General features: G+C 39.6%; 1 protein-coding gene across 1 annotated transcript in view; it reads right to left on the bottom strand.

Moving 5' to 3' along the window:
• Positions 1-24,192, bottom strand: part of LOC133663368 (inactive dipeptidyl peptidase 10-like) — a 257,121-nt gene that overhangs the window by 121,119 nt on the left and 111,810 nt on the right. Inside the window, exons 4-5 of the mRNA XM_062067789.1 lie at positions 6,264-6,358; positions 1,426-1,500 (exon numbers count right to left, since the gene is read on the bottom strand). Of these exons, the coding sequence (XP_061923773.1) occupies positions 1,426-1,500; positions 6,264-6,358 (170 nt within the window). The remainder of the gene's footprint in view (positions 1-1,425; positions 1,501-6,263; positions 6,359-24,192) is intronic.

The following is a 24,192-nucleotide window of genomic DNA, read 5'->3' as shown; positions in this document are numbered from 1 at the left end:
TTAAGGAAAAGCACTGTACTTTTTAATGAAGATAACTTTAAACTAGTCTTAACTTTAAAGAAATACACTCTATACATTGCTAATGTGGTAAATGACTATTCTAGCTGCAAATGTCTGGTTTTTGGTGCAATATCTACATAGGTGTATAGAGGCCCATTTCCAGCAACTATCACTCCAGTGTTCTAATGGTACAATGTGTTTGCTCATTGACTCAGAAGGCTAATTGATGATTAGAAAACCCTTGTGCAATCATGTTCACACATCTGAAAACAGTTTAGCTCGTTACAGAAGCTACAAAACTGACCTTCCTTTGAGCAGATTGAGTTTCTGGAGCATCACATTTGTGGGGTCAATTAAACGCTCAAAATGGCCAGAAAAAGAGAACTTTCATCTGAAACTCGACAGTCTATTCTGGTTCTTAGAAATGAAGGCTATTCCACAAAATTGTTTGGGTGACCCCAAACTTTTGAACGGTAGTGTATGTATGTATGTGTATATATATATATATATATATATATATATATATATATATATATATATATATATATATATATATATATATATATATATATATATATATATATGTGTGTATATATATATATATGTGTGTATATATATATATATATATATATATATATATATATATATATATATATATATATATATATATGTGTGTGTGTGTGTGTGTGTGTGTGTGTATATATATATATATATATATATATATATATATATATATGTGTGTATATATATATATATAGGGCAGCACGGTGGAACAGGGGTTAGTGTGTCTGCCTCACAATACAAAGGTCCTGAGTTTGATCCTGCGCTCGGGATCTTTCTGTGTGGAGTTCGCATGTTCTCCCCGTGACTGAGTGGGTTCCCTCCGGGTACTCCGGCTTCCTCCCACTTCCAAAGACATGCACTTGGGGATAGGTTGATTGGCAACACTAAATTGGCCCTAGTGTGTGAATGTGAGTGTGAATGTTGTCTGTCTATCTGTGTTGGCCCTGCGATGAGATGGCGACTTGTCCAGGGTGTACCCCGCCTTCTGCACATGTATTGAACATCCTTTTAAATATGGCTTTTAAACCAGATATTGCTACTCTTAAGTCTTGCTCAACAATTAGATGGGATCTGTACTTTGTTTTTATTCTGCTGGCTGGAATATTTATCTGTGTATCTGTATATCTATGTCCCTTTTTCACAATTCCATAGATGTTCTAAGTGTGTCATATAATTATTGCAGGACAGAATTACACATTTTGCTTGACTTTGAAATTATATTGTTCTTAGGCTGAAAAACATCTGCCAAAATGGTTTAAATTGTCAGTGTAAACACTCACAAAATATGCAAAATACATAAAAAATGTCCATGTGAGATGCCCAATACTGTTACAGTATCAATCATAATGATCAAATTCTTACCTGTTTGACATCATAAGCAAAGAGCACATACTTCAGGTCAGGGGACACAGAGTATTTGGCCACGTTGAAATTCACCTATAAAAAGGAGAATACAATGTCAGATACCTTAAAATACAGTATTCAATATATATATATATATTAAAGTCACACTAATATGGATATATACAGTGCATCCGAAAAGTATTAGCAGCACTTTACTTTTTCCACATTTTATTATGTTACGGCCTTATTCCAAAATTGAATAAATTCATGTTTGTCCTCAAAATTCTACACACAATATCCTATAATGACAATCTGATTTTTTTTTCTTATAATGTTCGCAAATTTATTACAAATAAAAATAAATAAAAAATCACATGCACATAAGTATTCACAGCCTATGTTGCACCTTTGGCAGCAATTACAACCTCAAATATATTTTTTATTCGATGCCACAAGCTTGGCATACCTTATATTTGTGCAGTTTAAAAATGTATTTATTCCATTTTGGAATAAGGCTGTAACATAACAAAATGTGGAAAAAGTAAACTGCAGTGAATACTTTCCAAATGCACTGTATATAGGCCTAGGAAATCGATTGTATCGATGAATTCAAGTTTTTTGTTGCAGACGATTTAAAAAGTAATACAACTGTGTTGTTCTCTTCTTGAGCAGGCATATTTTTTTGCCCCCGAGAGCTTCCATATCACACACACATTTGGGTTGTCACAACACCAATATTTGTGGTACCGGTACAGGTACCAAAATGTATTTCGATACTTTTCGATCATTTTTGATACTTTTCAAAAAATAGCAGACCACAAAACATTTCTTATTGGCTTCATCTTAACATAAAATCTTACAATACATTTAACATATGTTTCCTATTGCACTCAAAATCAACATTAGAAGATTAAAATATAAATTAAAATGCATTTAACACATTGTGCTTTTCTTATTGCACTCAAAAACAATGTATAAGTGTATATATTAAATGTATAGCCTGCCATAATCTAGGGTTAGGTTAGAATAGAATAAAAAGCTTAATTGACATTGTAATAAGTGCTTCATGATTTATCTTGGTCTGTGCTTTAAGACAAACACAATTGTTAGTAAATACTTAAAACAATACTGTGGCTACAACTACACTTATAAGAGATTTAGCAGGTAAAACACACTTTGTTAAAGATAAAACACAAATTGTAAGAATTTGTTACAAAATTCTGTCATTTCACTTGCATTAGTTAGCACTGTGTGGGCGGTTTTGACTACGCTAATACTGTAATTGGCAACAAGCCAACCAATCAGCTGTGTGTGCGTCTACATATCTCAATGTGCACAGCAGGGGAGTTAGTTACCTACATTACCTGTCGCTTTTTAAACTCCTCATGCAGATCTGACTGCTTGTTATTTAAATATTTACCTAAGTTGGAAGCAAAGTTGGTAATACTGTATTGCCACCTTTGCCGAGCCATTTTTAAAGCAGTGCTTGCAGCGTGGCGCTTGTGTGTTTAAAGTGTGACCATTATTGATAGTTTTTAAACCTAAATACCTCTATATTGCCCTTCATCCACCCTCCTCATTAATCAGTACTGTTGCCTTTTATTGCCATTCTTTCACTCCACGCTCTGTCTGCTTTATGCTTTACACACTCAACATCATGTATGTCACCGCCGCACGGCAGCATGCAAATGAAAATAAAGTGCCTGTATTTTTCAAAGGGTGTATAGTACTATTTTTTATTAATTAGTACCGCTGTACTTTATTGATACCGGTATACCGTACAACCCTAACACACACACACAGCACAACATGACTAATGCTAACACAAGCGAGAGTGAGACATTTGTTCCAAAAAATTGTGTTGTCAGTGGTTTGGCTTTGCGGCAACAGGCATGGAACAAATGGCTGCACGCTACAAAGTTGGTTTAAAAAAGGCAGCAGCACAACAAACTTATTCTATCATCTGAAATAGAAGCATCACACTGAGTGGGGAAAATCCAACTCTTCCATCCATCCATCCATCTTCTTCCGCTTATCTGAGGTCGGGTCGCGGGGGCATCAGCCTAAGCAGGTAAACCCAGACTTCCCTCTCCCCAGCCACCGAGGAGCTTTTTAACTACCTCAGCAACCTCAGCCCCAGAAATAGGAGAGCCCACCACAGATTCCCCAGGCACTGCTTCCTCATAGGAAGACGTGTTGGTGGGATTGAGGAGGTCTTCGAAGTATTCCCTCCACCGATCCACAACATCCGCAGTCGAGGTCAGCAGAACACCATCCCCACCATACACGGTGTTGATAGTGCACTGCTTCCCCTTCCTGAGGCGGCGGATGGTGGTCCAGAATCGCTTCGAAGCCGTCCGGAAGTTGTTTTCCATGGCTTCCCTGAACTCCTCCCATTTCCGAGTTTTTGCCTCCGTGACCGCTGAAGCCGCACACCGCTTGGCCTGTCGGTACCTGTCCGCTGCCTCAGGAGTCCTATGAGCCAAAAAAACCCGAGAGGACTCCTTCTTCAGCTTGACGGCATCCCTCACCGCCGGTGTCCACCAACGGGTTCTAGGATTACCGCCACGACAGGCACCAACTACCTTGCGGCCACAGCTCCAATCAGCCGCCTCGACAATAAAGGCGCGGAACATGGTCCATTCGGACTCAATGTCCAGAACCTCTCTCGTGACATGTTCAAAGTTCTTCCGGAGGTGGGAATTGAAACTCTCTCTGACAGGAGACTCTGCCAGACGTTCCCAGCAAACCCTCACAATGCGTTTGGGCCTGCCAGGTCTGTCCGGCATCCTCCCCCACCAGCGCAGCCAACTCACCACCAGGTGGTGATCGGTAGAAAGCTCCGCCCCTCTCTTCACCCGAGTGTCCAAAACATGAGGCCGCAAATCCGACGACACAACTACAAAGTCGATCATGGAACTGCGGCCTAGGGTGTCCTGGTGCCAAGTGCACATATGGACTCCCTTATGTTTGAACATGGTGTTCGTTATGGACAATCTGTGACGGGCACAAAAGTCCAATAACAAAACACCGCTCGGGTTCAGATCCGGGCGGCCATTCTTCCCAATCACGCCTCTCCAGGTTTCACTGTCACTGCCAACATGAGCGTTGAAGTCCCCCAGTAGAAAGAGGGAATCACCCGGGGGGACACTCTCAAGTACTCCCTCGAGCGAATCCAAAAAGGGTGGGTACTCTGAGCTGCGGTTTGGCGCGTAAGCGCAAACCACAGTCAGGACCCGTTCCCCCACCCGAAGGCGGAGGGAAGCTACCCTCTCGTCCACCGGGTTGAACTCCAACATGCAGGCTCTGAGCCGGGGGGAAACAAGAATTGCCACCCCAGCCCGTCGCCTCTCACTGCCGGCAACGCCAGAGTGGAAGAGAGTCCAGCCCCTCTCGAGAGAACTGGTTCCAGAGCCCTTCCTGTGCGTCGAAGTCAGTCCGACTATGTCTAGCCGGAACTTCTCCACCTCGCGCACTAGCTCAAGCTCCTTCCCCCCCAGCGAGGTGACGTTCCACGTCCCAAGAGCTAGCTTCTGTAGCCGAGGATCGGACCGCCAAGTGCCCTGCCTTCGGCCGCCGCCCAGCTCACTTCGCACCCGACCTCTATGACCCCTGCTATGGGTGGTGAGCCCATTGGAGGGGGGACCCACGTTGCCTCTTCGGCCACCAGGCGCTCGCCATCGTGCCCCACCTCCGGGCCTGGCTCCAGAGGGGGGCCCCGGTAACCCGCGTCCGGGCGAGGGAAATCTGGGTTCCTTGTTTTTATCTTTCATTGAGGTCTTCGAGCTGCTCTTTGTCTGATCCCTCACCTAGGACCAGTTTGCCTTGGGAGACCCTACCTGGGGGCATAAAGCCCCCGGACAACATAGCTCCTAGGATCATTGGGACACGCAAACTCCTCTACCACGGTAAGGTGGCAGCTCAGAGAGGAGCAACTCTTTACAAGGCGCAAAAGAAAGTAACAACAAACAAACAGCCGCTAAATAGCAGCTTACTGTGGTGAAAAAGAAGCACAGTGAAGAATGATTACTAAATCGGTTGCTCTGCACATCTCTAAAGATGTGGTTCCCAAACAGTTAAAAAAAACTGTGTTTATCCACTTAATAAACTATTATAAACATCTGTATTTACATAAATATTTTATTCAAGACATAAAAGGTAACTTTGTACTTTATCAATCTCCGATGTAGGAGTTTATTTATTTGTATGCAATGATATGCCACATCGTTGTTTTTTCTGTCATAAGAATTTTTATGTTGAATGTTGGATGTATTTGATCAGGACAATGCATATTGTTGAACATATAAGCAAAAGCATCATAGTAATAATGCCAGAATTAGCTACGATAGCTAAATTGTGTCTGTTAAATCTGTTAAGTGCTTTGATAATCATTCAATACAAAGTCCAATTTACATCTGTTCTAAAAAGAAAAAATATATATATACCTATATTTTTTTTTGTATGATTACAATCATGTTTAACATTTACTAGAGTAAATATCACTATATTTGCACATAAACCTAACATGAGGCTTCTGGCTGAGGCTGCGGATGAGGACATGGCTTACTGGCTGGTCTTCTTGTTTGATATTCTTTCAATATGGTGGTAGTGTGACATCATCATATTATTTGAAAAGAAATAGGCTAATAAAAAGACTAAACATATATTTTAAAGAGGTCATATTATGATTTATTTGCTACATGTAAAACATTTCCTTGTGGTCTACATAACATGTAATGATGGTTCTTTGGTCAAAATTGTGAATCTTCAAGCCGCTTTCTGAACATCTCTTCAAGATGCGACGTTTTTACAACGCAAAAATAGTGATACATCACTCTGATCATTTGTCGACTTACAAATGTTGCGTTCGACAGGACAATCTCTGTTTCGTTAGTGAGGATGTTGAACTTGACGACATGACCATCGCTGTTTCTGTAAATAACTTCAGAATCTGTGAAGGAACAGAGAATAAAGAAGCATCACACCAATGAAACACAAATATTCCAATGTAAAGAAACACAAATGGGAACATTTCATAAGCTGCAGAAGTGGTAAAAACAAATATTCCTTGCAATTATCAAAGAGTGACATAAGATGACAAGCAGACGTTTAGAGTTGTGCAGGGAATACATTTATGAGCCATAAAGCACAAAGGAGAAGCTAAGCATTTCATCTTTAAAGTAATAAAGCAAGCTATATGTTGATGGAAAAACAGCTTTGTACTGAGATGGAAGTGACAAATCCGTAAAAAAAAAAAATGGGATCCCCAAAAAAACTGTGATATGTCCAGGCTGTGTCACACAAATATGTTAATACATGTTCAACGCGTCCTAAACCTAATGTAGCATCATTGCTAGCGGCTAATGTCCCTACCCAGGCGGAGTCTCTAATCCTGGCATCCATGGTGGCAAATAAACTTTGTTTCTTACAAGTTGCATTATCACTGGAGGATGAGGAATAGCAAAACATGCTACAATACACACCCTAGGAGGATACACTAAACCATGCTAACCCCTAAGCTGGAGCTCTTGAATGTAAACAGAGGTGGATATACAAATATCAACAGTTACAAAATTAAGTACAGTATCAGCATATGGCACTAACACCAGCATCTCTACATTACACGTAAATCTACATTTTAAAAAAAATTAGATATATAAAAAAGTTATCTGTATTGGCTGGAAAAAAACGTAAATAAATACATAACTTGATTATTGCATGGTGTTGTGTAAAATATGATTTAAAAACATCAGATAATGTCGCACATGTTAAATTATCTATTGTTTCTGCAAGGGCAGACTTACTATTAGGCAAACACAGGTAGTTGACTGGGGCCACAAAACGCATAATCGTAGGGACTGGGGTAGACAGTCCCCCAATATTACAGAGGGACGCATTTGTCCACCCAAGAAATGCACAGCGGAGGAATACGTTGTTTTATTTTGTGAAGGTACACACACTCTGTCAATTATCTTATACAGTATACTGTTGCTCTTTCATTCTAGACTTCTAGAGTGTTTGATCATCACATCACTCTAAATGTATATACTATAAAATTCACAAACATAAAGAGGGATCCTAGTGGGCCAAGCCAATCTTTCCTTTTCTCTAAACTAAAACTGAGGAAAAGTGTACAGTGTTCTGAGCTTCAGTACAGTGTTGATCTCCTGAAAACATGATTTTATTTCACAATTCCTTGAGAGAAAAAACGCCTGGTTAGGCTTTGTGTGTATAGCAGTATGTGTGACATATAATCATGTCATGTGTGCCTTCCTTGGGTGAAGCCAGGTTTACAGCTATGTTGTGACATGTTGTGACATGTTGTTATTATGCGGTCTGTTACTTGTGTATGTTATGTTGCAGCTATTTAAAATAGTTTTGTCAATTTGTTCTGGCCCGAAATATATTGGCCCTTTGAAACATATGTTTGTCTTTGTGTGTTGTATGTAGACCATATTGCTTAGCAGAGTTCAGTGATGCAAATGCATGTCAAGTTGATCAACAGATTGTATTATTCTCCAGTGCAATAACAGTACTGAAATGAAGGCTAAAAGGGCATTAATGGGAACCTAAAATAAAAAAAAATTAAAAAAGTAACTAAATAGTTACTTTTCACAGTAACACATTACTTTTTGTTGTAAGTAACTGAGTTAGTAACTGAGTTACTTTTGAAATAAAGTAACTAGTAACTGTAACTAGTTACTGGTTTTCAGTAACTAACCCCACACTGGTTATGACAAAAGAAAAAAGAAAAATAATCCATCCATCCATCCATTTTTTACCGCTTGTCCTTTTCGGGGTCGCGGGGGGTGCTGGAGCCTATCTCAGCTGCATTCGGGCGGAAGGCGGGGTTCACCCTGGACAAGTCGCCACAGGATATACAGATAGACAGACAACATTCACACTCAGATTCACACACTAGGGCCAATTTAGTGTTGCCAATCAGCCTATACCCAGGTGCATGTCTGTGGAGATACCCGGAGGGAACCCACGCAATCATGGGGAGAACATGCAAACTCCACACAGAAAGATCCCGAGCCCAAGATTGAACCCAGGACCTTCGTATTCTGAGGCACACACACTAACCCTGTTCCACCGTGCTGCCCTAAAACTAATAATAAAACCATGAAGTAAATATTAAAATGTGTCGATTATACTGTTTTATAAATGTATTTGCCGGAAGATAACAATTGTTTTTTAACATTCACGAAAGTAAAAATCACAAAATTTACGCACAAACCTAGCATGAGGCTTCTAGGTATTGTGCCACTTTTTTTTTAATTGTTTTTGTTTGGATGGCTGAGTAGGATTTGTTTGTATTTGTTTATTTGAAGGACAATGTTAGACTTAGACTTCCTTTTATTGTCATTCAAATGTTAACTTCACAGTACAGATAAGAACACAATTCCGTTGTATTAGCTCGTTGTAGTGCAGGATAAAAGAACAATAAGGTGCAGATATAAATAAATAGATTACTGTACAGATAAATATATTGCACTTTTGCAAATGCATACACGTTTATGGATGTATGATACATTGTTTTCATGTTCCAGCGAGTTCATCCGTTTTTGGGGGGGAATTGAGGGGATTATTATGATGCGTTCAAGAGTCTGATAGCCTGAAGGAAGAAGCTGTTACAGAACCTGGAGGTTCTGCTACGGAGGCTGCGGAACCTCTTTCTAGAGTCCAGCAGTGAAAACAGTCCTTGGTGGGGGTGGGAGGAGTCTCTACAGATTTTCTGAGCCTTGGTCAGGCAGCGGCTTTTTGCGATTTCCTGTGTGCAATGTGCAGTTACATTAAAAATATGGCTGCACCAGATTTGGCACTATGCTAATTACTATCTGTAGTTATTTTATGGCACATTTAACATCCACAATTAAAATTGCACATGATTAAAATACATAACAAAATTTAAATTACATAATGAAAAGCAATTTTAAATACAAGTGCAATACATAGAGAAAGTGTGAGTTACAAATCAGGGAGTATTTTAGCAGCATCATTTAAAGTACATAAAGTGCAACAGTTTTTATTAAAATCCACATAACACAGCATACAGTGCATTAGCCATCAGAAGGTACCCACAAGGGTATCATCCAATAGCTACATACCCCATTGGTACTGCAGACGTAAACAAGATGACGATGCTACACGATTAGGATGAAGGCGTGGCTTACATAGTAAGCATGTCACAATTGATTGATTGATTGAGACTTTTATTAGTAGATTGCACAGTACAGTACATATTCCGTACAACTGACCACTAAATGGTAACACCCGAATAACTTTTTCAACTTGTTTAAGTCGGGGTCCATGTTAATCAATTCATGGTAATGTCGCCAAAGCAATGTTTGCAGAGACATTTTTACACCATAGATTTCTAGTTTGCACATTGTAGAATCTACAGCTTGTTTAATAGCTTCAAGGTGAGTGTGATGTCACTATTTTTGAGAATCTAAGTATAAATAGAGAAAAGAGACGCTTTAGTGCAGTGCCTCTTGTAGTACTTTGACTCGCCACAATGTGAAAATTGGGGTGATCGTGAGTTAGCAGGCGTATGTTGTTACCATGTTTTATCTGTTTTTTGTTCTTGTAGTGAGATGCAAGAATGCTGCTTGATGATGAAAGAATGATTTAATTAATGTATGTATGAATGAATGAATGTGGCTACCAATGTGGACAATTATATTGGGGGCGGCGTGGCGAAGTTGGTAGAGTGGCCGTTCCAGCAATCGGAGTGTTGCTGGTTACTGGGGTTCGATCCCCACCTTCTACCATCCTAGTCACGTCCGTTGTGTCCTTGGGCAAGACACTTCACCCTTGCTCCTTATGGGTGCTGGTAGCGCCTTGCATGGCAGCTCCCTCCATCAGTGTGTGAATGTGTGTGTGAATGGGTGAATGTGGAAATACTGTCAAAGCGCTTTGAGTACCTTGAAGGTAGAAAAGCGCTATACAAGTATAACCTATTTATCATTTATCATTATATATGCAAGAATAAATGTTTTTATTACTTTTACTTTAATACTATTTAGCAGCATTATATTAGATATTTTGTGCAATAATAATGGTGGAAAGATTATACATTGAGTAGTAAGGCAAGGTGGAGAGATTGACAAAGCTCTGGTAGTTGTAAATTAGTGAAATGTATTATTTTTCAAACATAAATAGTTGTATTTTAATATGCTGCACTAGAATACCTTACAAGTAGTCTGCACATTATACACTATGCTGAAATGATACTCCATATTCGACTTAAAAGGGAACTGCCCTTGTTTTGGAATTTTGCCTATCGTTCACAATCATTATGAAAGATATGACGACTGATGGATTTAAAAAAAAAAAAAGCATTTTAACTTGTAAATAAAAGTAAATAAAAGTCAACTTACAGCGGAGCCAATGGAAGCTCCTCTATTTCACCCATAAAATCCAATAAATAACCATTCAAAAACCTCCAACAATAGTCCTTTTACATTTCGTGATTTGAATATTAACCAAGTATTAGTGATATTGTTATTATAAGCGCTAACGCAGACAAACTATTTATAGTGGCGCCATGATCACTACCGTGTGTCCCTATGTTTATATCATTAAGTGGTCTGCTGCTTCCTTGCTCCCTGTAAGTTTATTTTAGATCATAAATCATGCATTTCACTTGGACAGAAGAAGTCTGAGTAGGTATTCCGACAACCATTTAGGACCCTTAACTGGCGAGGACGACACAAAAAGACGCTTAGTCCCATCCGCCCCCCACCGCTTTTCTTCGTGAGGATTATGAGTCTTTCTTCACCTAAATGGGAATATATGAACATCCTAGCAGTCAACATCCTAATGAAAGCAGAACTTGCACAGTAAGTGATGTTTTATTATGTTTGTTGGCTCTCATAGTCAGCAGTGAGTAATAATCAGTGATAAAGGAAAAACAAATGCTGTTATGCGTTTTTTAAATTAATGCATTATCAAAATACGTAAATATGAAATGTTATTATTAGGGATGATGTTTGATAAGAAATTATCGAGTTTGAGCCTATTATCGAATCCTCTTATCGAACCGATTCCTTATCGATTCTCTTTTCGAGTTCAGATAGGTTGTTGTATATGGAAAAAAACACAATATTTGGTTTAACAAATCACTTCACATTCTCTACTGCTCGCTACTATAGTATTACCATATCTGAGTTATTGTGCAGAAATGTGGGGAAATAACTACAAATGTGCGCTACATTCGTTAACCGTGTTACAAAAAAGATCAATTAGACTGATACATAATGTTGGATATAGAGAACATACAAACACTTTATTTATTGAGTCAAAAATATTAAAGTTCGATGATTTGGTAAAATTGCAAACAGCTAAAATTATGTGGAATTAAATGGTGGAATGGATTAAGTAAAGAAGATAAACATTGTACTGATATGATCTAGTTTAAGAGGTTGTTCAAATGAATAGTGCTTACAAAGTACAAAGAAGAAGAATTATGAGAAATACTTTCAACCTTATTGAAAATAAGATATTCTTCATCTCAGTATATTAATAATGACTGAATTAATTAATTACATATTACAAAGCTGTTGTATATACTAATTCACAGATATTTTATTATAAAAAGGTCAGTAAATGATGTATATATTTGTAAACGCTATAAAGTGGGAAAGGGGTAGGATTGAATAAGCTTTACTTCTTCCTACTCCTGTAAAGTAAAATTATATGAAACTGTGATGCATTATGATGTGGTCGGATAATGTTTTGTTTAGTTATGTTCTGTTAGTTTTGGACTTCCTTAGTTGTTTTGTGCACTTCGGGGGTTTGTTTTAGTCACCATGGTTAATTATGATTTTCATCTGTTGCTCATCAGAGACTCTATTTAAGCCTGCCTTTTCCGGTCACTCGTCGTGGCTTCATTGTTTGCATTTGCAACAGTTACGTTGGCATTCTGGTTTTCGAGCTCATGATTCCTGTGCTAAAGTTACCTTAGCTTCTAGTATTCCTGTGCGAAGTAAGTTTTTGCTTTAGCCTCTTGTGCAAACGGCACGCTTTCCTTTTAATAATAATAATAATAATACCTGGGATTTATATAGCGCTTTTCTAAGTACCCAAAGTCGCTTTACATGTAGAACCCATCATTTATTCACACCTGGTGGTGGTAAGCTACTTTCATAGCCACAGCTGCCCTGGGTTAGACTTTTGTTTCGTTCCTGTCTGTTGTAATGTGTATGATTTATTATTTTATCATCTCCTACCTGCACGCTTTCGCCCGGAGCCGTCAGTTTTGCGTCCCGGGAGAACGCTGCACCCCACCGTGACAAATGACTGAGCTACGTGACGTCATTTCTTGTGATGTCTCACGGGGCATTTCTTGTCGGGACGGGATTCGTTCCCAACGATTCGAATAAAGAACCAACTCCATTTCTTTACTACAGTGGTCTCGATAACGGGTACCGGTTCTCAAAAAGGGATTTGAGTCCGAGGACTCGGTTCTTTTCTTATTGAACAACCGGGAAAATCGGTTTCGAGCATCATCCCTAGTTATTATAAATATGCCTATACATATATACTTACATCATGTATATAATGATGTTTTTTTAAGGGCTTTATATGTGAAATTGCGTGGCTCCCATAGGCTCAATTGTGAGCTAACTTTTGATCACATCTATTTAATATTTAGAGTGCAAAAAAAAATTATAATAACATCCACCGTCATGTCTCTCAAAATAATTGTGAAAGATAGGCAAAATTCGCCAAAAAGTGCATTTCTCCTTTAAAAAAAGTCATTGTTCACACTGCAGGTCGGTTACGATTTTTTTTGCCCACATACAACCTGTATCAAATTTTTTTATGTCAGTGTGAACAGTGCAATTCAGAATTTTTCATATCTGTCCCAGGCCTCTTCCGTATGTGGAAATATATCGGATATGTATGCAATGTGTCGTCAATGTGAACGTTCCCGTGCTAATTCATCCAACCAGAACGTCATTAAAAAGCGATAAGCATCATAATTTATGGCCAAATTAGACGGTTAGAAAATAAATAGTTGACAACGGCGCAGAAAACTGGTGAAAATATGTTTTAGGAACTCGCACACGGACACGCTCTTCAAGCAGACATTAAAGCAAATTATCCCGTAAAACTGGGAGAGCCAAAATACTTGTCCTCTTCCTTCTTAATCTTCTGCACGCAATAATTTGACTCAGAAAATGTTTACTTGGATTACAAAAAATACTTGAAATTGCCACAAATGAGGCAGTACTGAGACCATATATATATATATATATATATATATATATATATATATATATATATATATATATATATATATATATATATATATATATATATCTAGTCAGACCCCCCCAAGCTTAAACTCACTCCTACGCCCCTGCCAAAACTATTACATTTCGGTAAAATCGTGGTGACTGAGCAGCCAGTTAATTTTTTTATTTATTATTGATAATTTTACAGTGTATTACTATAAATGGAAAAATGGTACCACTGTTATTTTTATAGTAAAATTCTGGCAAACTGAGCTGCTATTTTTTTTTACCGGAAAATCTACAGTTATTGTTTTTACAGTGCTGAGTCCTATTGGAGGCAAAGTACCACAGATAAACTAAATGTATGTTTCTCTCCGAGACTTTGTAAATCAAAATACTAATGAGTTGATACTCATTTCATTTCCCCGCGGATCAAATCAATGAATAAAGGTCTTCTATACATTCAAATAACTTGACACATTAGAAGGCACAGTATTTGCATACAAGCCTGCTGTTGGAAAAAGTTAAGTCGGTGGTTGGCAAGGAAACTAACATTCTGAGGAGGTAAAAGGAATGTGTTGGTGATCTTTAAAACATTAGCATTCGTCTCTGCGCTGATCTTACTTGTCTTCTTCAATAATAGAACGCCGGGACCTGAAAAAGAACAAGCTAAGACACTGATGTATAAGTAATGCCTCATGTCTGAAACCCAATGAATCATTAAACACTGTCTTTTTTCTATCTGTGCAACCAATTGGACTTTAGATTTGCAATAGTTAAATAGTAAGTCATAGTACTAATAGCTAAATATTAAGTTGTAGTAATAATTAAAGAGTAAGTTGTCTGAGTAGTAGACATAGTAAATAGTAGGTCTTAGTAATTGTTAAATTGTAGGTTGTAGTAATGGTACTGGTAGTTAAATAGTAAGTTGCAGTAATAGTAGTAATGGTTAAATAGTAAGTTGTAGTAAAAGTTAGATAGTAAGTTGCAGTAATAGCAGTAGTCATAGTGCTGCTGCTGCAGCTTTCGTGTTTGTTGGAAAACTTGGTTGTGAGAGAAGAACAATTACAATTTCTAATAAAATAGTATAGATAAGCAGCTACCTACGCTAGTGCGGCGTCAGAGCAAAAAGACACACCTGCAGCAGCTTTCAAAGTACTGTTGTTTAAAAGCACAGCAACTGCAGCAGGAAGACGCCAGATTGTGCCTCTTCCTCGTAAACCACACTTCTCATTATCATGTCAACAACTGTGAGCTTTCTATCTTGTTCTCGAACTGCTTTACTTTCTTGTATTATGGTTTGGTATTTTGTGTACCTATTTCTAATAATAATAATGATGGATTGGATTTACATAGCACCTTCCAAAACACCCAAACGACTAGCCTTCCCTTAATGGAACTGAATGTTGTGCACCGCCACGGCAATATCATAGCCGCCACACCTTGAAAAAAAAAAAAATATATATATATATATATATATATATATATATATATATATATATATATATATATATATATATATATATATATAAAAATTATAATAAATGATAAATGGGTTATACTTGTATAGCGCTTTTCTACCTTCAAGGTACTCAAAGCACTTAGACAGTATTTCCACATTCACCCATTCACACACACATTCACACACTGATGGCGGGAGCTGTCATGCAAGGCGCTAACCAGCAGCCATCAGGAGCAAGGGTGAAGTGTCTTGCCCAAGGACACAACAGACATGACTAGGATGGTAGAAGGTGGGGATATATATTTATTTTTATTTTTTTTCAAGGTGTGGCGGCTATGATATTGCCGTGGCGGTGCTCAACATATATATATATATATATATATATATATATATATATATATATATATATATATATATATATATATATATATATATATATATATATATATATCTGTATTTGGGTTGTACAGTACACCGGTACTAGTATAGTATCGTGGTACTAATGAATCAAAAACTGTACTATACTCTGTTTGAAAAAAGTACTGGTTCCCGATTTGATTTTTTTTTAACGGGCATGAAGGCGTGTCGTCCCGTCAGACATTGCTGGTTTTACGAGCAGAGAAACATGTTGGGCAGCGCACAGTCACAGAGTACTTACAAGCAGACACAATGTGTGGACAGAAAAGAGAGAATGGACACATTTTGGCCTAAAAACTAAAGATGAAGGTGAAGTTACAGTATAACACTGAAACACCCTCAGGAAGAGGTGCTTTAAGACATGGCTAGCTAGCTAGCGGCTAAAATCCATCCGCAGTCGGCAGTGTTTTAGCTACATCCTAATCACTAATCCCGGTCTCCATGGCGACAAATAAAGTATGTTTCTTACAGGTATCCTCCCTGCAGGACGAGGAATAGCTACACATGCTTCACTACACACCGTAGGAGGATACAATAGCTCACCGGCATCAGCGCTAATGACGCCGTTCCTCAATGTAAACAAATGTCATGGGTGGCTCTACACCTGACATCCACTGTAATGATACCAAGTAGAAGAGTGTATCTAGTCAATACTCCTAATGGTTACATTGATAGTTTTTATCGTCACAAATTCATATTATGTTTATAAACTCAGGAAATATGTCCCTGGACACGTGAGGACTTTGAATATGACCAATGTATGATCATGTAACTACTTGGTATTGAATCGATACCTAAATATGTGTTATCATCAAAAACTAAACTAATGTATCCAAACAACTGGAGAGTAAGTGATCATTACATTTTAACAGAAGTGGAGATAGAACATCTTAAAACAGAAATTAAGCAGATATTAACAGTAAATGAACAAGTAGATAAATAATAAATGTTTACAGCTTGTACTTCATAATTTTGACAAAATAATAGAATGATAAATGACACTATATGTTACTGCATATGTCAGCAGACTAATTAGGAGCCTTTGTTTGCTTACTTACTACTAAAAGACAAGTTGTCTAGTATGTTCACTATTTTATTTAGTGACAAAATAGTTTGACATATGTTTAATGTACCATAAGATTTTTGGTTAAAATAAAGCCAATATTGCCATTTTTTGTGGTCCCCTTTATTTAGAAAAGTATCAAAGTATCGGAAAGTATCGAAATACATGTTGGTAGTGGTACCGGTACCAAAATATTGGTATCGGGACAACTCTAATCTGTATATATATATATATATGCAATATGTATACAATATATATAGCAAACATTTACATTTATACACCATACATGGATTGTTATGCCAAACAATTACATTTATACACCAAACATTTATTTACATTTATACACCAAAATATTTGTTTTCAATTATTTCCAACATGAAAACAGGATTAAACAACAGTACATCATATTCATGATGTCACACAAAAGTATTCATGTCCAAATTAGGAGTAGGAAGAAGTAGAGCTTATTTAATCCTACCCTTTATTCGTGTCACAGCTATTACTATATTGTTTTGCAAGCTCAGTAGTGAGAGAAAAAAACGCCTGACAGGAAGGCGATAAACACTTTTTATTTCAACAGACTCTCGCACCCTACATGCCGTCAAAAGACTAAAGACCGACCGCACAGTCTTCACAATTAAAGTGCTGCTCTATCCTGCCTGCGCTAACAAAATAAGAGTTTCAAAAAGATAGCGCACACAAGCTAGCAAGCTACGCGAATATATTTATTGTAAAGTGTATAAAAACGAGTATGGAAACTGGACAAATAAGATGCCAAAAACCAACCACTTTCATGTGGTATTGGATAGAAAGGATGACTTTTTTTCTCCTCCACAATGTAAATTCGAAAAAGTGGAAGTTATCAGCACAACTGTGAATCTTGTCTGATTCCAATCAATGCAAGTCATCAGAATAAGGTAATACACCAACTTATATGTTTGTCTTCATGAAAGAAAGGAATCTATATGTTATGGTTTGATTTTATTTTGAACATGCATACAATTACAACATGATACATGTGTTAACCATGCTTGTATTTTCATTAAGCGCCTTTAACATGTTAACAAAATGTCTGTTTCATAAATAAATACATATAAAGTATAAATATATATATATATATATATATATATATATATATATATATATATATATATATATACTGTGTATATATATATATATATATATATATATATATATATATATACACTACCGTTCAAAAGTTTGGGGTCACCCAAAGAATTTTGTGGAATAGCCTTCATTTCTAAGAACAAGAATAGACTGTCGAGTTTCAGATGAAAGTTCTCTTTTTCTGGCCATTTTCAGTGTTTAATTGACCCCACAAATGTGATGCTCCAGAAACTCAATCTGCTCAAAGGAAGGTCAGTTTTGTAGCTTCTGTAACAAGCTAAACTGTTTTCAGATGTGTGAACATGATTGCACAAGGGTTTTCTAATCATCAATTAGCCTTCTGAGCCAATGAGCAAACACATTGTACCATTAGAACACTGGAGTGATAGTTGCTGGAAATGGGCCTCTATACACCTATGTAGATATTGCACCAAAAACCAGACATTTGCAGCTAGAATAGTCATTTACCACATTAGCAATGTATAGAGTGTATTTCTTTAAAGTTAAGACTAGTTTAAAGTTATCTTCATTGAAAAGTACAGTACTTTTCCTTCAAAAATAAGGACATTTCAATGTGACCCCAAACTGTTGAACGGTAGTGTATATATATACTGTATATACATATATATATGTATATACATATATATATATATATATATATATATATATATATATATATATATATATATATATATATATATATACACACAAATAGTCTCCAGCGCGACCCCAAAGGGAATAAACGGTAGAAAATGTATATATATATATATATATATATATATATATATATATATATATATATATATATATATATGCAGATGATATATATATATATATACACAGATAGGCTCCAGCGCCCCCCGTGACCCCGAAGGGAATAAGCGGTAGAAAATGGAGATATATATATATATATATATGCAGATGAGGAAGATCACCTGGACTTGGTCATTTAAAAAGTAGCTCGCCTGCTAAAAAAGTGTGAGCACCCCTGATGTAGACTATTGCGCGTCACGTGAGTTGTTCGTTAAAAACTGTTATTTTTTTGCCAATCCAGCCTCTGTTTTTGCATCCATCCATCCATCGATCCTACACAAATCTGTTGTGATCTTTATTTTCTCTTCTTGTATTTTGTAGACTTTTATTTTAACCCCAACAGAAGCACTGACTGGAAGTATGATGCAATATGGATGTTACACATTGAATCATTTAGCAAAGGTTGCATAAGCTTTTTAGATTTCACCAAATCACACAGCTGGCTAAACTCAAAGCCAGCATGTTCAAAGATAGTTTGTGTGGTGGTTTGGAGCAGAGCCACGAGGCAAAGGGATGCAGCTCGTAATTAGTCTGATTCATAAACTATGTGTCTACTCCAAATTATTCCTCATGGTTTCCCGGCATTGACCTGAGCCGTATATTCTGGACTATTATGTATATGTTCTCTTGTTTATATACTACAAGCGTCCATATTAAGTCTTTATTCTTGGTATTGTATGTTCAGTTGTTTTGTTACTTTTGATAAAGGTACATTTTGGTATTTACTTTTCATTAATAGCTCTCTAGCATCCTCCTGGACTTCCTTATTGCTCCGTTATAGCAGGGATTAAAAAGTCTATAAAACAAATCTTAACCCTTCGTTTAACCCAGGGGTCACCAACACGGTGCCCGTGGGCACCAGGTAGCCCGTAAGGACCAGATGAGTAGCCCGCTGGCCTGTTCTAAAAATAGCTCAAATAGCAGCACTTACCAGTGAGCTGCCTCTATTTTTTAAATTGTATTTATTTACTAGCAAGCTGGTCTCGCTTTGCTTGACATTTTTAATTCTAAGGGAGACAAAACTCAAAAAAATTTGAAAATCCAAGAAAATATTTTAAAGACTTGGTCTTCACTAACTGACAAAGAAACAGATAACAGATTTCGTGTCCAGTTCAAAGTGTGACATGATTTATTTAAAAATTTGAGAGTTGACTTTTGTATTTTACATGAGTTATTATTTGTACAAACATGGTGCAAAGTAATTCATGATTTGTTAAAAAATGTTAGTGGCTAGCTAGTTAAAATGGGATATTGTGATTTCACAAGACTGTCTTAGAAGTGATCATTTGAAAATGTTCAATTTGAAAAATGTGCACTTAGAGAAAATATAAAAATAAAGTGTTGCATATTGATATTTATCTGTTTCTATATATATTTATTGTGAGAAATCATTAAGATGATCATAGAGTTAAAGGTAAATTGAGCAAATTGGCTATTTCTGGCAATTTCAAACTAGTAGCCCTTCGCATTAATCAGTATCCAAGAAGTAGCTCTTGGTTTCAAAAATGTTGGTGACCCCTGGTTTAACCTGACTCAGTTTGCATGTTGTTCAGATCATGTTTTTTAAATTTTATTTTAACATTGGTACCTATGGCATTCCTAACACTTTAGGAGCTTGCAGGGAACACTAAGTTGACAAATTAAGTTTTTAGCTCAGTGCCTAGTGCACTCTTCTCTCATTCAGAAGGACCCAGGTTGAGCCCTGGGCAGAACGGAAGCAGGGCTGGAATCGGAAACCATCTCACAAAACCAGTATACCTTCCAAACCATGGATTTTTGAAACTGTTTCACCCCCAGCTCTTAATAAATGTATTTTACTTGGACATAGTATCTGCTCTTTTGGACAATCTGACTTATTTTGTTTTTTGATATTGTCCATAGATGTCTATTATTTTTTGTTTGCACTTAGTTATATGCATTTCTTTGGAAGTTTAAGTTTTGCATATTTTTCAAAAAAGTTGTGTTGGTTAACATTTATCAACTATCGTGCCATGAAGGTCAGCAAAACTTAGCGGGATCCCCAAAAGAAAACAAGTAGAATTAGCTCTCCTGCAATCCCATAATTGATCAGTCAGGAACATTCCAGTCAGATCAAAGTTGATACATTCTATTCATTTATTTGAATCACAAGCAAGCCAAATAATAATAATGTGAATATGGTCTCTTAGTCGTGCTTTAAAGTGTACTGTTTTCCAGGAAAATAAACTTGGACATTTGGGATGAAACTGAACAAGCCTCCTCTGTACTTTTATGTTATGTATACCAGACTGCAGTGTTCCTTTTGAATGATTCATCCACTGCACAATGCATGTGGTGTATTGCAGCACTTTGCAACCAATCATCTAACTTATATCCGGATGTACTCTTTCAGGTCTGTGTCATACTTCTCAATGGAATCCTCTATTTTTCCCCTAACTCAGGGCTGTCGAACTCATCTGCACAGGGGGCCAAAATTAAAAGCAAACTTTAGACTGAGGGACGGCGATTTCAAATTTTCGTAATAATACACAGGTCATTGCACATCTACTATATCACTGCATTGATGAACAGGTGTTATGCTGCAGTCATCTGTGGTTGCATAAAAACGAGAAGAGTAAAAAAAGAATAAATTGATCAATCAATCAAAGTTCATTTATCTTAATCTTAATCACAAGTGTCTCAAAAGGCTGCACAATCCACAACGACATTCAGATCCCACACAAATCCATGCCAATCACGTTTCACTCAAACATTATCAATGTTATTTGTTTTATAATTAGAGTTTGAAGGTGTTTACATTAGTTAGTGAGCACACGCACACACATGCACACGCAGAATGCTCTCCAACTTTGTACTGGTAGAACAATATTTGCATCAAGATACATGTCCACAGAATTTGGTGTATATATATATATATATATTGTAGCGGCTGGCTACGGGGTGTTAGCCAATGGCTTTGGCTGGGGGGCGGGACTTCTGGGGAAGTAAGGGAAGTGACGTTGTTGACAGGAAGTGTTGGTTCGAGTTTTGCCGGGAAAGGAGATAGACGCATGTTGGAGCTGTTGTGTGCCTTAAATGCATCTTGTACAATAAATGCAAGATAACTGAAGAAGTCTCTGAGCCTACATTCCTGAGATTATTACACTGGTGTCAGAAGTAAAACCGACGATTTTCGGAAGAGACTTTGTCGCGGTAAGGACACGCTGCGTATCGCGCATTAGCAAGTTAGCTTCAGTCTGTGAGTTAGCTAGGACCGCAAGCCGTTTAGCATGTTTAGCTCCGGTGAGCATAAGTTTAAAGTTGAGCGGGATGACGCTGTTTTGGAACGGGTGACCGTCGAACAGCCGCGCCCCTGCTCGCACACGAGCGGCTCGTCAGCCCATGAGGACGTAAAGATGTCGCCGCTGCCGCCGCAGCCCACACCTTCCCCGCACGGCGCGTCCCCCCCACCGTCTGCGGCCTCAGTGAAGACGCCAAAATTTGCCGGTGGATCAGATTGGGAGGCGTTCCACGCTCAATTTGAACTGTTGGCGGACGCTAGAAGGTGGGAAGAAAGGGACAAAGCATTGCAATTGGCTTTGTGTCTGGAGGGAGAGGCTCTTTCGTGCCTTCTGCTGCTGGACCCTGAACAGCAGCGGTGCTACGCAGCCCTGGTGGGGGCGCTCAAGAGGAGGTTTGGGAGATGGTCTCAGCCAGCGCTTTTAAAAACTGAACTGAGAGGGAGGTGCAGGAAGCCTGGCGAGCCACTCCGGGGGCTCGCTAATGACATTGAGGGCCAGGTGCGCCGTGCATATGGTCACCTGCCTGCTGATGCACGGAATGAGCTCGCAACTGACCTGTTTGTTGGAGCCATTACTCCTCCTGATCTGCGTGTGCAGGTGCAGCTTCAGCACCCGAGGTCCCTGCAGGAGGCACTGGAAGCTGCCGTGGAGAGGGAGATGCTGAGGAGTGCAGCTGCAGCCGGGGAACTGGAAAGTATACCTCATCCAGTGAGGGCGGCATCGTCACACCCGTCTAGCGACGGGGCTCCGGCTTGGGCGAAAGAAATTACCGAACTGCTGAGGTCGGTGACTCTGCAAAGTCAACGTGGCCCGCGCCCCATGCAGGTCTGCTGGGGATGTGGCCAACCTGGACACTTTCGCAGGGAGTGCCCTGCCACTCGTCGTGAGCCGGGAAACGGCGCCGGGCCCGCATAGTCAGGGGTATGCGGGCCCCTACGTCCACCGCGGACCCTGACTCGCCAGCCCAGGCTCGTCAAGCAGGGGAAGGAGCACATCAGCACAGCCAGGGGGGAGGGGCTCCATCCCCCCCAGAAGCAGACGACGACTCGCCTTCTACTCCTTCTTCTCGCTTTCGGGCACCCGGAGGAGCCCAGCGGCACAGCCAGGGGGGAGGGACTCCATCCCCCCCAGAAGTAGATGACAGCAGTGTGCCACCTATGGCGGTGGGCTGGACACCTCACCTAGTTACTACCCCTGCCCTCGCCCTGTCTCCCTTCAGCCAATGAGGGGGGGGACAGAGCTGTGTATTACCCGGGGATGCCAGCCCTGGGCATCCCTACCCACGGGCCCCCACCCGCAGCCGGCACCCCCGATCATAGGGGGAGGAGTGTGGAGAGAGGAGTACAGGGACTTGGAGAAACAGCAACAGGAGCAGCTGAAACAGCTGCTGGTGGAATTCCAGGGCAGCTTTGCAATGAACGAGAGTGAAGTGGGAAGAACCCACTTGGCAGAGCATGTCATAGACACTGGCTTGGCGCGGCCCATCAAGTGCCACGCACGCCGCATCCCCCTCGCTCGACAGCAGGTATGCGACAAGGCCGTAGATGACCTGCTGCGGGCGACTTTATTGAGCCGTCCGAGAGCCCCTGGGCGGCACCTGTGGTCATGGTCGCCAAGAAGAAGGCTGGAGATTGGCGATTCTGTGTGGATTACAGACGGCTGAATGAAGTGACCACAAAAGACTCTTACCCCCTCCCCCGTATTGATGAGTCCCTGGACCTAGTTTCCGGCTCCTCGTGGTTCACCACTCTGGACCTTAAAAGCGGGTATTATCAGGTACCCCTTTCTCCTGAATCTCGCCCTAAATCTGCCTTCTGTACTGGCCGGGGCTTGTGGCAATTCAAAGTCCTCAGTTTTGGGCTCTGTAATTCCCCCGCCACTTTTGCCCGGCTTATGGACAAAGTGCTGGCTGGTATTTCCCGTCAAGAGTGCCTGGTGTACCTGGACGACATCTTGGTACATGGGCGTTCTTTCGAAGCAGCCCTGGGGTCCCTGAGGAGAGTCCTGGAGAGGATTTGAGCAGCGGGCCTTAAACTGCACCCCGAGAAATGCAGTTTCATGCGGCGGGAAGTAACTTTCTTGGGACATGAGCTGGGGGTAGATGGCATTGGCGCCATGGGAGAGAAGGTGCGGGCTGTGAGAGATTGGCCCGCCCCTCGGGACCAAGGACAGCTGAAGAGCTTCATTGGGCTTGCCTCGTACTATCGGAGGCACGTGCGGGGTTTTGCCACAATCGCCGCGCCCCTATATCGATTGCTGGAAAAAGGCAAACACTTTGTGTGGTCCGAAGGGTGCCAGGAGGCATTCTGGGGGATGAAACGGGCCTTGTGTGAGGCCCCGGTACTCGCCCCACCTGACCTCGCCCTGCCCTTCTTACTGGACACTGATGCCAGC

This window comes from Entelurus aequoreus, linkage group LG13 (assembly GCF_033978785.1).
Source record: "Entelurus aequoreus isolate RoL-2023_Sb linkage group LG13, RoL_Eaeq_v1.1, whole genome shotgun sequence".
NCBI classification, from domain to species: Eukaryota; Metazoa; Chordata; class Actinopteri; order Syngnathiformes; family Syngnathidae; genus Entelurus; species Entelurus aequoreus.
Note: the sequence above shows the minus strand (reverse complement) of the source record. Positions and strands in the feature narration are given on the sequence as shown.